The 13,744-nt window shown below is 37.5% G+C and overlaps 1 protein-coding gene across 5 annotated transcripts in view; it reads left to right on the plus strand.

Annotated features, from left to right (window-relative positions):
• Positions 1-13,744, plus strand: part of ADAMTS12 (ADAM metallopeptidase with thrombospondin type 1 motif 12) — a 534,583-nt gene that overhangs the window by 502,509 nt on the left and 18,330 nt on the right. For all 5 annotated transcript variants that reach the window (XM_074208421.1, XM_074208422.1, XM_074208424.1 and 2 more), the window contains one exon: positions 10,612-10,765. In XM_074208421.1, the coding sequence (XP_074064522.1) occupies positions 10,612-10,765 (154 nt within the window). The remainder of the gene's footprint in view (positions 1-10,611; positions 10,766-13,744) is intronic.

Consider the following 13,744-nt stretch of genomic DNA (forward strand, 5'->3'; position numbering starts at 1 on the left):
TCACATTTCTTTTGAGCTATTTCAATTCTGCTTTCCTCAGAGAGTAAAGCACCCTCACTGATGAGGACATGCCATGCTGGAAAGTCCTATGCTAGTGTCTCTCATGCTGTACAATCAATTCTAGTTCTTCAGTAAGACCTTCAGGGTGCCCCGGTATCAATTTTTATGATCCCCTTCTGAGAGGTTGCCCTGTGTGAGTTTTCCATAAAATGGTTTTTTTGGCAAGCATACATCTAGCATTCTAACAACATGTCCAGTCCATTGTAGTTGCACTCTCCGTATTGATGTTGAAATGCCAGGTAGTTTAGTTTGGGGAAAAGGACCTCAGGGTCTGGTGTCTTTTCCTAACAAGTGATCTTCAGAATCTTTCTAAGACAATGTAAATGGGAGTAATTATGTTTCCTGGCATGGCACTGGTAGACTGTCCAGGTTTCATAGGCTTATAGCAATGAGGTCAGCACAGTGACTGTTTGGTAGTCAGTCTAATACCTCTGCTCTCTTACACTTTCTTTTGAAGCCTCCCAAATACTGATCTAGCTCTGGCAATGAGTATATCAACCTCATTGTCAATGTGTATCTCCCTGAAAGGACACTGCCAAGGTCCACAGTACTCAAAACTTCTCCATTTGCTGTAATCAGTGGTTCCATATATGGATGGTATGGTGCTGGCTGATGGAGCACCTGTGTTTTCTTGGTGCTAATTGTTAGATCAAAATTAGCACACAAGCAGCAGAGAATTGATTCATACATTGTTGCATCTCAGTATCAAAGGCTGCATTGAGCGCACAACCATCTGCAAACCGAAGATCATGCACCAATATTCCCCTCCACGTTGATCTTGGCTTGTAGCCTTTGCAAGTTGAAAAGGTTGCCATCAGTGTGGTAGCTGACCTTGAGGCCACATTCATCCTCAATGAAGGTGTTTGATAACATGGCTAAAACATCATGCTAAAAAGTTAAAAAGTATGGGAATGAGGACACATCCTCGTGTCACTCCATTGGTGACTGGGAAATCTTGAGAGTATCATACACTATCCAGAACCCGGGCTTGCATGCCATCATGGAACTGACATACACTACTGATCAAAAGTCTTGGTCAAATCTACAAGTACTGTATACAGACCTCTTTTCTGGCATTTTTCCTGGAGTTATAGGGCAGAAAATTCCATATCAACTGTTCCTCTACCCTTTCTGAAGCTACACTGGCCCTTAGGAAAATGACCATCTTCCAGATGAAGGATCAACCTATTGAGAATCTTACCAGCAATGACTAAAAGAGAAATAACCCTGTGATTGTCACAGGACAATCTATTCCCTTTACCTTTATTGAGATGGACAGTGGAGGCATCCTTAAATTCTTGTGTGAAAACCTCTTTATGCCATATAACCTGGAAAATTTCAGTCTGTTTTTGGATGAGCAATGGACTCCCCTTCCCCCATCTGCCTTGTAGAAGTCAGCTGGAATAGAATCAGCACCAGTTGCTTTACCACTTGAAAAGAATCTAATGTCATTCAAAACCTTTTCTTCATTTGGAACTTCAGCTAGGGACTGATTGACTTCAACTTAAGATAAATGGTCAGTGGCTTCTGCATTGATCCATGATGGTCTGTTGAGAACACTCTGAAAGTATTCAACCCATTTCTCTAGGATCATGTCCCTTTCATTAATCAATGGGGATCCATCATCACTTAATAGTTGAGATTCACCAAATGTCTTTGGCTCTTACATAGCCTTCAGGGCATCATAAAAGCATTCTGGTTTGTTACTCTTTACATACAATTGAATTTCATCTTCCTTCTTACTGAGCTAAGAGTCCAGCTTCTCTCTAAGCTTTCCTTGTATTTTACTTTTGATGTAATTAAATGCTGCCTTCTTAGAAATGGATGAACTCTCCTGCTGGTGAACTCTGAGGAGTTCTCATTTTTCATTTAGCAGCTTCTGCATTTCCCCATCATTTTCATTAAACCAGTTTTGGTGTTTATAAGTGTTCTGACCCAGATGAACAAATGCAGCGTTTATTTTTGAAAGCTGCCCACTCTTTTTCTGCTCCACTGTTGCCAAGTATGTGTTGACTACATTTTCCCTTCAAGTTAGCAACAAACTGTTCCTGCTCAGAAAGACATTCTAATCTCTTGACATTAATTCTTCTAGTATTCATTTTGCCTTGGGACTGCTACTTTGGTTTAATGTGAATATTTATCTTAGAGGGGATGAGTGTGTGATCAGTCCAGCACTCTGCACCACATATTGCTTTTGTCACTCTCACATCCTGTCCATCTTTACTCCTTACAACCACATAGTCTATTAGATACCAATGTTTGCTGTGAGGATGCTTGCAGGAAGTTTTATTGAATTTAGATAAATGGAAGACAGTGTTTGTGATGAGAAGGTCATAAGATGTGCAAGTTTTCAGGAGTAGGTGACCATTGCTGTTGTTGTGTCCAATTCCATACCCCCCAAGAATTCCCTGGCATGTCTAGTAATCTGAGACAAAACTAGCATTGAAGCCACCCAGAATTAAAAACTTGCCCTCTTTTGGTACATTGATGATAAGGGACTCTGTGTCTTCATAAAATTTTTCTTTAACTTCATCAGTGGGATGAGAACATAGGCACTGATGATGGTGACATGGTGTTTTCCTGAAAGTGGCAATCTCATTGTCATTAATCTGTCATTCACTCCTTTTGATAGTCATTCAAGACTATTGACTAGATTAGTTTTGATTACAAAACCTACCCCTAGCTTCTTGGTGTTTCCCTTACCTACAATCCTTCCCAAAAAATATGTATCAAACTTCAACTTCAGTAAGCTAGCCCCATTTGCCAGCCTTGTTTTACTCAGAGCTGCTGTGATACCTGCTGAGTTCTCTTGCAACAAGAGCTGTTCTCTATTGGATCTTGTGTTGTCTATGAGCATAAGCATGTTCCATGTACCAGTGGTGAGTGGAATCTTCTTTGAAGAAGTTTTTGAAGATTTTTTTTGTGTCTTGACCACACTGCAGGATCCCCACCTGCCTCAGTAATCAGGCCAGGCTTATGTAAGCAGACAATTTTAGAGGACCTTTTCTAGCCCCTTCCTCACAGCAGGAGGTGAGCATTACGCTTCTTAAAGGGGCTGCTCAGTCACCAGGGGTTGCCTGCTTTCAAAGGGAAAACAACTCTATGGCTTGGGCTGCCTGAGTGTAGGATTGTGACTACAGCTCCCAATGTATCTGCACCTGCTGCTCTTTCATTTTCCTGTCATTACAGGACCTTGAGAAATGGTTATGATTGATCTTTTATTGTATGCATAAATTGAAATTAAGTGAGGTAGAGCTGCACAAAGTCATCCGATTCACTCTCTCTTCCAAAGTCATCATGATCCAGCATGGCAGGACAGAGTCAAGACAACTGGTGATGGCTCTAGATGCAGTGGATAACCTTAGAGTCTTCAATGTCTAACCAAGCTCGAAGAGCTCCACAGCACCTGCTTCAGCTGGCTTCATGGCCTTTCTGCCCATTCCATCAGTGGAAGATTTCATGTGCTTGAGGTAGAAATCCTCTACTATTCACCAATAAGTTTGAGGTTGCTTTGGATAACCTCAATTAGTTTAGCCCACCAGCTAAAAGAGTTTACTGGGGTGTGGTCACTGTGCATGCTACAGCTTCTTGGAGCCACAGATGAGAATTAGGTACCTCAGGCGGGTATCAAAGATGGAAAGCAGCCCTGAAAAGGGCTTAGCAACCCTCACACCAAAGTACTAGTCATCCTTGAACACACCCTACACCCCATAAACAAGCTCCTCTGATAGCACATACAGCATCCTAACTTTTTAGCTGAAGAAGGAATTTTCTTCTCTCTTCCCTTGGACTAAGCTTAATCCCTATAATTATGCAGCATTCAGGTTTTTTTTTTTTATTGTTCTTTCTGTTTACATTTCAGTAGTTATTGTGTATATTGTTTTCCTGGGCTCACTCAGCTCAAGGAAAAGAAGAAAAGATGATGCTGATTATTCCCTAAAGTTTGTAGTACCTTAGAGTTGCCTATTAAAATGCATGTAGGTCATCAGATTCCTACTTAAATACTCTGACTTGATTTAATCAAGGTCAGTTGGGTTTCTGACTGTTTTCTGTATTTCCCCATTGCATACTCCCACAACTCCCAGTCTCATATGGACAACAAAATGTTAAAAGCACATCAAATTTTTTTCATTATAGGTTATTCAGCCATTTTAACATATCTTAATGTTATCAGGTAACTAATTTCATTGATTCTCTCTTAAAAGCTTCTTAAGTCTAAAAGGCAAATACTTCATTCAACATCTATATTCCATTTGCCTACTCTTGAGTAGATGCAACTAAAAAAAGCCACAGTGGAAAGGATGCTGGATTTGGAGTCAAAGAATCCAATGCTAATACTGACACTTAATTTATGTGTGACCTTAGACAAATTGCTTCATAATTCTCTGGGTCTCACTTTACCTGTTAAAAATAAAATGGTTCAACTGCATGACTTCTGAGGTCCTCTTCCAGTGTTAGAGTTATGACATTTCAGATAGCATCAATAGAAGTCTCTTTATGAATAATCTCAACTCCTTTATATAAAATGCATGCATAGGGCAGCTAGGTGGCACAGTGAATAGAGCACTGGCCTTGGAGTCAGGAGTACCTGAGTTCAAATCCGACCTCAGACACTTAATAATTACCTAGCCATGTGGCCTTGGGCAAGCCACTTAAACCCATTGCCTTGAAAAAAAAATCTAAAATGCATGCATAGACTAAGTAGAGAGAGTATACATACCATCACTAAAATGACAATTCATGAGGATTACTTAGAATTATCCTATATGACCAGCCTTCCAAGGGGTGAAAAATAGAATTTCTTTGAACACTATCACCCCACAGACTCTTAAGAGCTGAAGATAAAGATTTTCACATCCTCTCAAAATTTCCTAACAGCCTTGTCTGTATCATTTAAATTCTCTCTTGTGCTTAAAGGAGTTGGAGTCAGCAATTTTCACTCAGGTAAAGTTGATGATGATGATATTTTAGTGGTAATAGCAGAAAATAATTATAGAGCATCTCTAAATTTTAGCACAATCATTGAAAGAATTTTTAAAAACACACCTGAAGAAAAGCAATCTACTCCCTACTTACTACTATCTCTGGTTAGTTTATAGTTTCTTTTATAAATATTTTTATTGTTGTATTTATAATATTTTGTTTGCTTACAGTCAAAGAAACTCAGAACACTTAAAGCTAGCTTTGTTAAAGTTGAAAAGTATTAAATGTGGAAGAGGAATAGATAAATTCTGTGTCTGAATAATACTTCCACAGTTAATTAGGGAAACTAGAATCCAGGTTTCTCGTCTTCTTAAAGAAGGCAAACATACTTAGTCTATATGACCTTGTGATTTTTGATCCTAGAGAATAACAGTACTCCTTAGAGGCAGAAAAGCAAGAAGAAAATTAATAAATTAGCAGCTGTTCACTGAACATTTATCTCCTCATACTTGGTAACATGGTTAGTCTTGTGGGAAATTAAGTAATGTATCAGACTTTCTTTTTCTGAGATTTATGGGGGGGAAAAGACATTCATAGTAAAGTACTGGCTTAGATCATTTAACAATTTCATTTATGCACTTATTCCTTCCATCTATAGATAGAATTCTCCATACCTTTTAGATAATTAAAGTAATATATAGGGTTTACAAAGTGCTTACAGGACAAACAACCATGAAAGAATTAAGCAATCTGCAATGACAACCCATGATTCCAGAGAACCAATAATAAAACATCTTATCCTTCTCTTGATAGACAAATGGGCTCAAGGTGCAGAATGAGATTTTTGTTATTGTCTTTCCTTTTTTTTTGGACATGACCAATGCAGAAATTTGTTTTGCTTGGCTTTTCATGTTCATAACATGGGTCTTGTTTTTCTTTTTCTTTCTTTCTTTTAAATGCAAAGAGAAAAGTTAGAAAGAGAAAAGAGATTTTCTAGATTAAATTTTAAAATTAAGTGCATTGGGTACTTGGGTGCAAAGGTCACAATACACAGGGTTTCTTTGGGCCTTAGCTCAAAAATCTCAGACCTGCTGGAGATTTATAAGCTCTGCTTTAATTGGGACCATCATGGGGTATAGCTAATTATTTCTCAGTCAAGGAAAAAATATGCATACTTCCTAAAAAGGAAGACAATTAGTTTAATAATTGTTACTGCCCTTATTTTCCATAATTATAACAACTACCCTCATACACATACTCACAAGAATCCTTTGAATTGTATGTAAAGAACTTTGCAAACTTTGAAAGGCTATGTGTCAGTTATTATTGTTATTATTTTATAAATGAGGAAACTGAGGCTTGGAAAGATTGGGTGGCTTGCCCAAGGTCATACAGTAATCATCTGAGTCTCTTTGACTCTAAGCCTGGTGTGCTGAACTTGGATTAAGAAAAAGGAAGGAAAGAAGGGAAAAGAAGACAAAGGGAAGGGGAGAAGAATGAGAAAAAAGGGAAGAAGAAGGGACAGGAAGAAAATGAAAGAAAGGGGGAAGGAAAAAGGAGGAGAGGAAGGTCACATAGAAGCTATCAGCAGAGAAAACCCAAATGCCAAACAAAGAGACACGAAACTTGGTACTGGAAGGAATCTTAGGAGCCCTAAGACCCATCCATTCTACCTGTGGCATAAATTCCATCTGAAAAGTTTCTCAAGTTGAGAATTGTTTTAAGATAAAATATAAGGAAGAGAGTCAGTCAACCAGTTATTAAGCCTCCTCCACATGCGAGACATTGTATAAGACCCTCCTATTTTCAAGAAACTTATATTCTATTGAAGGAGATTTCTTATGCGCACAAACGTGTGTGTGTATGTGTGTGTGTGTGTGTGTGTGTTTGTGTGTGTGTGTACAGAAAGAATATAATAAAATAAATACATAAAAGTAAGCCAGGTTGAGGGAAGAAGAATCAGAAAAGATCTCTTATAAAAAGGACTAGGGACTCTAAGAGGCCAAGGTGGGAAGGAAATTGCATTCAGGAGAGAAATTGGGGGAGGGAGGCAGCCTGTGAAAGGGCAGGCAACTAGAAAAAGCATATCATGTATTAGGGATTGCAAACTTTGCCTTCACCATACAATTTGTGAAGTGTATAATTAGACTGGAAGCATAAGTTGGAAACCTGGAAGCATAGTCTGGAAGCAAAACATTCAAGGCCTTAAATTCCCTAATGAAGAGGTTTCATTTTACCCTAGAAGTAATAGGGAGTTGCTATATCTTTTTGGGCAACGGAGCAACATGATCAACTTGAGTTATCGATTGTCATGGGGAGAGGTTTAAGGCAGATAGAGAGGTGGATGCCAGAAATGTTGCTGAGGTAGAAACCAAAAACAAACAAAAAAAAACCATGGTGATTGATTGAATGGGGAATAGGTGAAGGAGAGTAAAGATTAGAGGATGACACTCATCTTGATGGTATCAGGTTGTTCATCTTGATGGGTGGTGCCCCATCACTGAAGAAAGCTCAGGAGGAGAGAGTTTAGGAGGGGTCAGGTGATAAGTTCTGTTTTGGACATTCTGATTTTGCAATGCTTGTGGGACATTCAGTTTGAATGTCTAACACACACATACATAAACACACACACACACACACACACATATATATGTGTGTGTGTGTATATATGCATAGTCCATATATATGGATATTTAATATACATATAAATCTATGCATAGACACAGTCCTATACATAGAGATGATGTTCAAATTCATATTTGCTGATGAAGTCACCAAGAAAAAATGTAGAATGAAAAGAGTTCCTGGGGAGCAGTTTTGGCTTATACTCAGATCCAACAGACCTTACTGAGAAGCATTCATCAGAGGGGCAAGGGGACATGCTGGATGGAGAAAGAGAAGCATTAAAAAAAAAGGTAGCCAGGAGGAGGAGAAAGTAGTTAAGAATATCAATTTCTATAGAGACATAAGGAAGAATTAGAACTGAGGAAAATCTTCATATTTAGTGATTTAAGAGCTCATTGGTAACTTTGGACAGAACAATTTCAGTTCAGTGATGAGATTAAAAACCAGATTGCAAATGGTTGATGAGTTGACTGAGAAGAAGTGGTGGCAAGGAGTAAAAATAGCTTTTTCTAGTAGTTGTGAAAGGGAGGAGAGATAGAATGATAGCTTCAAAGGATTTCTGGATCAAATGAGGGAAGAATTTATAAGTATGGGGAGAACAGAGAATATAAAGAACAGAGAAGGAAGCACCAAATAGGGAGTGATTGAAGATAAGTGGGAATAGATAATTGAGGGAATAATCTCCTAAAGGAGATGAGAGTTGATAAATAATATATAGAGAGGGCATCACCCTTGGCAAGAAAATAGGTCACTTCTTTATCAAGAGACTAAAGAAAGGAAAGAGAATGGAAATTATGTCAAGAGAGTTTGAGGTATAGATCAAAGGAGAATGGGAAACAGAGCACATGGCCTCAATTACTTAAGAAGAATATGTGAGGTCTGAGAGAAGTGTGTGATGTTTGAGAAGAGAATCGTTGGAACAGATAAATCAATTAGAAATGAGTAAGTTTTGCTTTGCTGTGATGAGGGTACAGGTAAGGTTAAATAACATTAATTTGCTATAGACCTACTTAGCCATGTTTGGGTCAAAGCATCACAAATTTGAGCTAGGATGGACTTTTAGAGCTCATCCCTCTTGTTTTATAAATGAGGAAATGGATGCTTACAGAGTTTTGATGACTAGTGCTTGATCACACAGTTAGTGTTAGAAGGAGGAAGAGAACCCAGGTTCCTGTGAATAAACACCTTGCATTTTAATCACTACACTCCAATGCCTCCATTTTTGTTGAGAGGGCTGGAAGCAAATAATTGAATAACCCAAGATTAGAATTTGATGAGTCATGAACATTGAAAGGACAGGGCAATCTTGAACTGATTCACTAGAGGATTGAGATTGGGAAGGATAAAAGTGAAGCCAGGACAAGATTAATGACCTGTTAAAGTAAAGAGTGAGTGGTAGAGAAATTGGAGTTCACAGTTAAGACAAAGGATAAGTTTAGGAAGTAGTACATAAGGAAAGCTGTGAATGGCACATTAGAACAAACTTTAACTCTGAAATAAGAGGACTTAAGTACAAATCCTACTACCCCTCACATCAACCCTTTCTACTTTTATGACCTGGGGCAAGTCACTTATCCACCATTAAGATGAACAACCCTATACATGGTGCCTTGCCTATTCCCTCAATTATCCATTCCCACTTATCTTCAATCACTCCCTATTTGGTGCTTCCTTCTCTGTTCTTTATAAAGATTCTCAAAAAGTGTGGGGGGGGGGTGGCTAGGTGGCACAGTGGATAGAGCACTGGCCCTGTAGTCAGGAGTACCTGAGTTCAAATTCAGCCTCAGACACTTAATAATTACCTAGCTGTGTGACCTTGGGCAAGCCACTTAACCACATTGCCTTGCAAAAATAAAAAAAATTAAAAATTAAAAAAAAGATTGTCTGTTCTCCCCTTAATTATAAACTCTTTCCTCATTTGATCCTTGAAGCTACCATTCTATCTCTCCTCCCTTTCCCAGCTCCTAGAAAAAGTTATTTACTCTTGCTGCCCCTTCTTCTCAGTTTCCTTCTCTGTAAAATGAAAAAGTATCACTATTACTACTTTGACCAATATCTTTTCTCAGAACCTGATGGAGTCCAAATCCAAGAACCTGGGGAGTAGCATTATTCCCAACCCAATGCCAGTAGCCATCACTCTGGGCAATAAGCCTAACAATTGCTCCTGCAGTTGCATCTATTGAAGACCCACAAAAGAAAGATCTTGCTATTTAAGTCCTTAGTGTTTCAAATAGTTTAACATTGGGAGTTAATATGATTTTATCTGTGGATATGACATTAAGGAAGAGGCATTGTCACCTGCTTTGTCATTGTTCCCTAAGGATCAGAGATCTTTTCAAGAACTTGCAGTTGAATCCTCCCCTAGGTGTTGTCTCCTCCTTTGAGCTCCTTGAAAGCAAAAAATGATTTTACTTTTCTTTGTTCCCCAGAACTTAGCATGGTGCCTTGCCTATAGTAAATCCTTAATAGATCCTTATTAATTAATAAATTCATTCATCAAAAAGACAGTTGGGGAAGTAGGTAAGGGAAAGGGTTCAAAAGACTATAGGAGTGGGTGTGAATTATGATGCTTTTCTTCATAAATTTTATTAATTAGTAGATGGTGCTCTGAGCACTACTCCCAACTCCATGACAAATTCTGTTGTTCCTATTATATATGTTCTTATTTATTACTTTCAAGAATTTATATTTCTATCTCTTTATACTTATGATAGAAAGTTTAAAAAATTCAAAGAAAATTTGAAACTTTCCTGAACATGATTGCCTGATCATTAGTAGAGGCATCCAGGTGGCACTGAAGATAGAACATTGATAAAATGCTATATAAATACTAGCTATTATAATAATACTTTTACTTCATTGTCAAAAATTATTCTGGTCCTTGCATCTTTACTCAGCAATCATAGTGTTGATGTTGTACATGAATTCTAGTTACATTGAGTTGAATGATTCCATAATTATTTCTTTCCCATAATACTGGCTAAAGCTCTTTATCTCTTTCAGTGCACCGTTTCCTGTGGAGGTGGCATTCAGCAAAGAACTGTCCAGTGTATCAACTCAGAGAGCAATAAAACAGTGGACCCCAGCCTGTGTGAGTCGACCCCCAAACCTTTGGAATCACAGACTTGCAATGAACAAGAATGCAGGAAAAACACAGGTAGGTTGATGGATTTACTGAATGGTTTTAACAGACCTTTTTCTCAAATACCTAGTTCCATATGTCTAGATTTGCATATATATATATACTGTGATTGTTCTTATTCCTTGTTTTTTGGGGATTTAAAAGCAATTCAAAAATACAAAGGAAAAATTTAAGAACTTGGCATATTTGAATTTCCTTTCATCTCTAGCAAGTCATTTGGATAAATAAAATTCAACTCTCCTTAAGAACCTTACTTATAACTGTCTTCTGCACTTAAATTCTTTTTTTGTGTTATAGTTACCGCAGTTTGTGTTATATGTGTACTATTCATTTAGTAGGAAATGTGTCAGAGCTATCAACATCTAAGAAGGGTAGAGACATGTTTTCCAAACTCCATAGGTCCTGTGTTTAGCTTTTTCTTCCTGAGATTTTGTATTTTTATGCCATGCTTTTTTTAAAGATTGAACCCAATTGCAGTTATGTGCTAAAAAGTTGCCCTAGGGAAGAGAAATATCCTTACTAGTTAACTCCAAAATGAGAATTAGAGTAATTTTCTATGATGCCTGAGGCCATTCCATATGGCTTGTTTATTTGAACATTCAGATCTCTAGATTCCAATTTACCACTAGTCATTGTTTCTTCTTTTCCTTTCTATCTTTCCCACTTTCTCCTCTCTCTGTCTCTGTCTTTCTCTGTTTTTCTCTTTGTCTCTCTGTATCTCTGTCTGTCTGTGTCTCTCTGCCTGTCTCTGCCTCTCTCTGGGTTTATCTCTCTGTCTCTGTCTCTCTGTCTGTCTGTATCTCTCTCTCTCTCTCACACTCTATATGACATCTCTCCAGTTTTTTAATACTGTTCTAGATATTCTTTCCTTTCACTTGCTTGTTCTCTCTTCATTCTCTCTTTTTTTAAAGAAAGCTATTAAAACTTAAAACTGAACTAAGACCTTAGGAACATCCTATATAATGAACCAAATCAATGAGGCTTCTTGGGGTTTTTTCCAGCAACAATTAACAATTCAAGCATTGCAGCATGGGGTGGAGATGGTGCGACAATATACAGGCTTAACAATGATAACAACAATACCGAACATTTATATGATACCTGCAATGTGCCAGACACTATGCTATGCACTTTATGAATATCCCTTTTGGATTTTCCAACAATGCTGGGAAGTAGATGCTATTATTATCTTCAATTATACATATATAATGAATTATACAAATAGAAGTTAATTGACATGCCCAAGGTCACATAGCAAAGACCCATTTAAGGTGGGATTTGAATTCGGGTCTTCTGACTTCAGGAAGTCAAGTACTATCCACTGTACCACCTAGCTGCTTAGAACTTAAAAAGAAGATCTAGAGGAATCAAGGGTTGGGGGAAGGAGAACTTTTCATAAGACAGATGAGAATTTCTTCTATTTTGAAGGATTTCAAGGAAGGATATCCTCAGTCATCCATTGCAAGTTTCCCTTTTCATCTAGATCTGTTTCATCTTATTCTGTCTTCAGAATTGTTCCTGTTCTTTTGTTTGAAACACCTCACATCTCAAGGGGCAGCTAGGTGGCACAGTGGATACAATTGAGACCTGAAATCAGGGAAACTCATCTTCTTGGGTTCAAATCTAGTCTCAAATACTTAACTAGTTGTGTGACCTTGGGCAAGTCATTTAATCCTGTTTTTCTCAGTTTTCCTCATCTGTAAGATAAGTTGAAAAAGGAAATGGCAAATCACTCCAGTGTTTTTACCAAGAAAAACCTAAATGGGGTAAAAAAAAGTCAATATGACTGAAACAACCAAACATCAGCAGTCATATATTTAATGATGTTTTTTCCCTTTTTCACTAATTCACCTTTATGTTTTTCATGTGTGAATTCTGCTAATGGATCAAAGAAGTTCCTCTCATTTTATTTGGAAAATTGTATTCATTGCCACAGCACTGCTATTCTAAAATGACCACATGAATGAAATTAAACGAGATATAGAAATAAATGAGATCATATATATTTAAACTATATATATATATGTATATATATATATAATATACATATATATATATATATATAAAACATTCCAAAGGCTATCTGAGAAGGAAAATACAAATTCTAAAGGCCCAAAATGTTAGAGCTTAAAGAAACATTGGGGATTTTTCCAGCCCTCATATTTTGTAGATGAGGAAACTAAATCTCAGGGAATTGGAGTATCTTGCCCAAAGTCACTACAGAAAATTAATGTAGAGACAAAGCTCGGAACCACATGCTCAAAATGAATACAGTGAAAAGAGCAAAGCCCTGGACAAGAGACCTGGATTTACATTCTGGCTTGGGCATTTCTTACTATTAAGAGGTCACTTCGACAAGTTACTGTAAAATGAAGTGATATGACCAGATGGCCTCTGAGATCTTTTCCAACACTAGACCTCTGATTTTAAATACTGGATTTTGCTGATTTAGTTAGTTTAACCACAAAGGCACAATTCAAGAGAAAGACATAATATCAGAACAAGGACTGCAGTAGGTCATAAAGTGACTTGTCAAAGGGCACCCTGTTAAAATAGGAAATGCCCAAGTCAGAACTCAAATTCAGGTCTCCTGCCACATTTAAGCACAGTGTGTAGAATTGAGAGAAACCTTACAGATCCTCTTGTCCAGCCTCATTTTACAGAATAGGAAACAGATCCAAATGAAGTGACTTGTTCAAGGTTGCAAAATGAAGTCATGAATCAAGAAGCCAGATATACTGATTCAAAGTCCTGTATTTTTTCCCATTAAATCACTTGAAATATATATTTTACTGACATGGTGATCAGGGAACCTGACACTTTGCAAGTTTTTTTTTAATTAAATCTCTGATCATACACTCAACTCCATCTACTTTTTTTAATAAGTATTTACGAAATAGTAGGACTCAGTTTGAATGATGATCTAAATACACAAGATCTTCATTTGTAAATTGGTCTTTGCGAGTTTAGGTGTCCATTGTTAAAGACCATCCT

Source organism: Macrotis lagotis, chromosome X (genome assembly GCF_037893015.1).
Source record: "Macrotis lagotis isolate mMagLag1 chromosome X, bilby.v1.9.chrom.fasta, whole genome shotgun sequence".
NCBI lineage: Eukaryota > Metazoa > Chordata > Mammalia > Peramelemorphia > Peramelidae > Macrotis > Macrotis lagotis.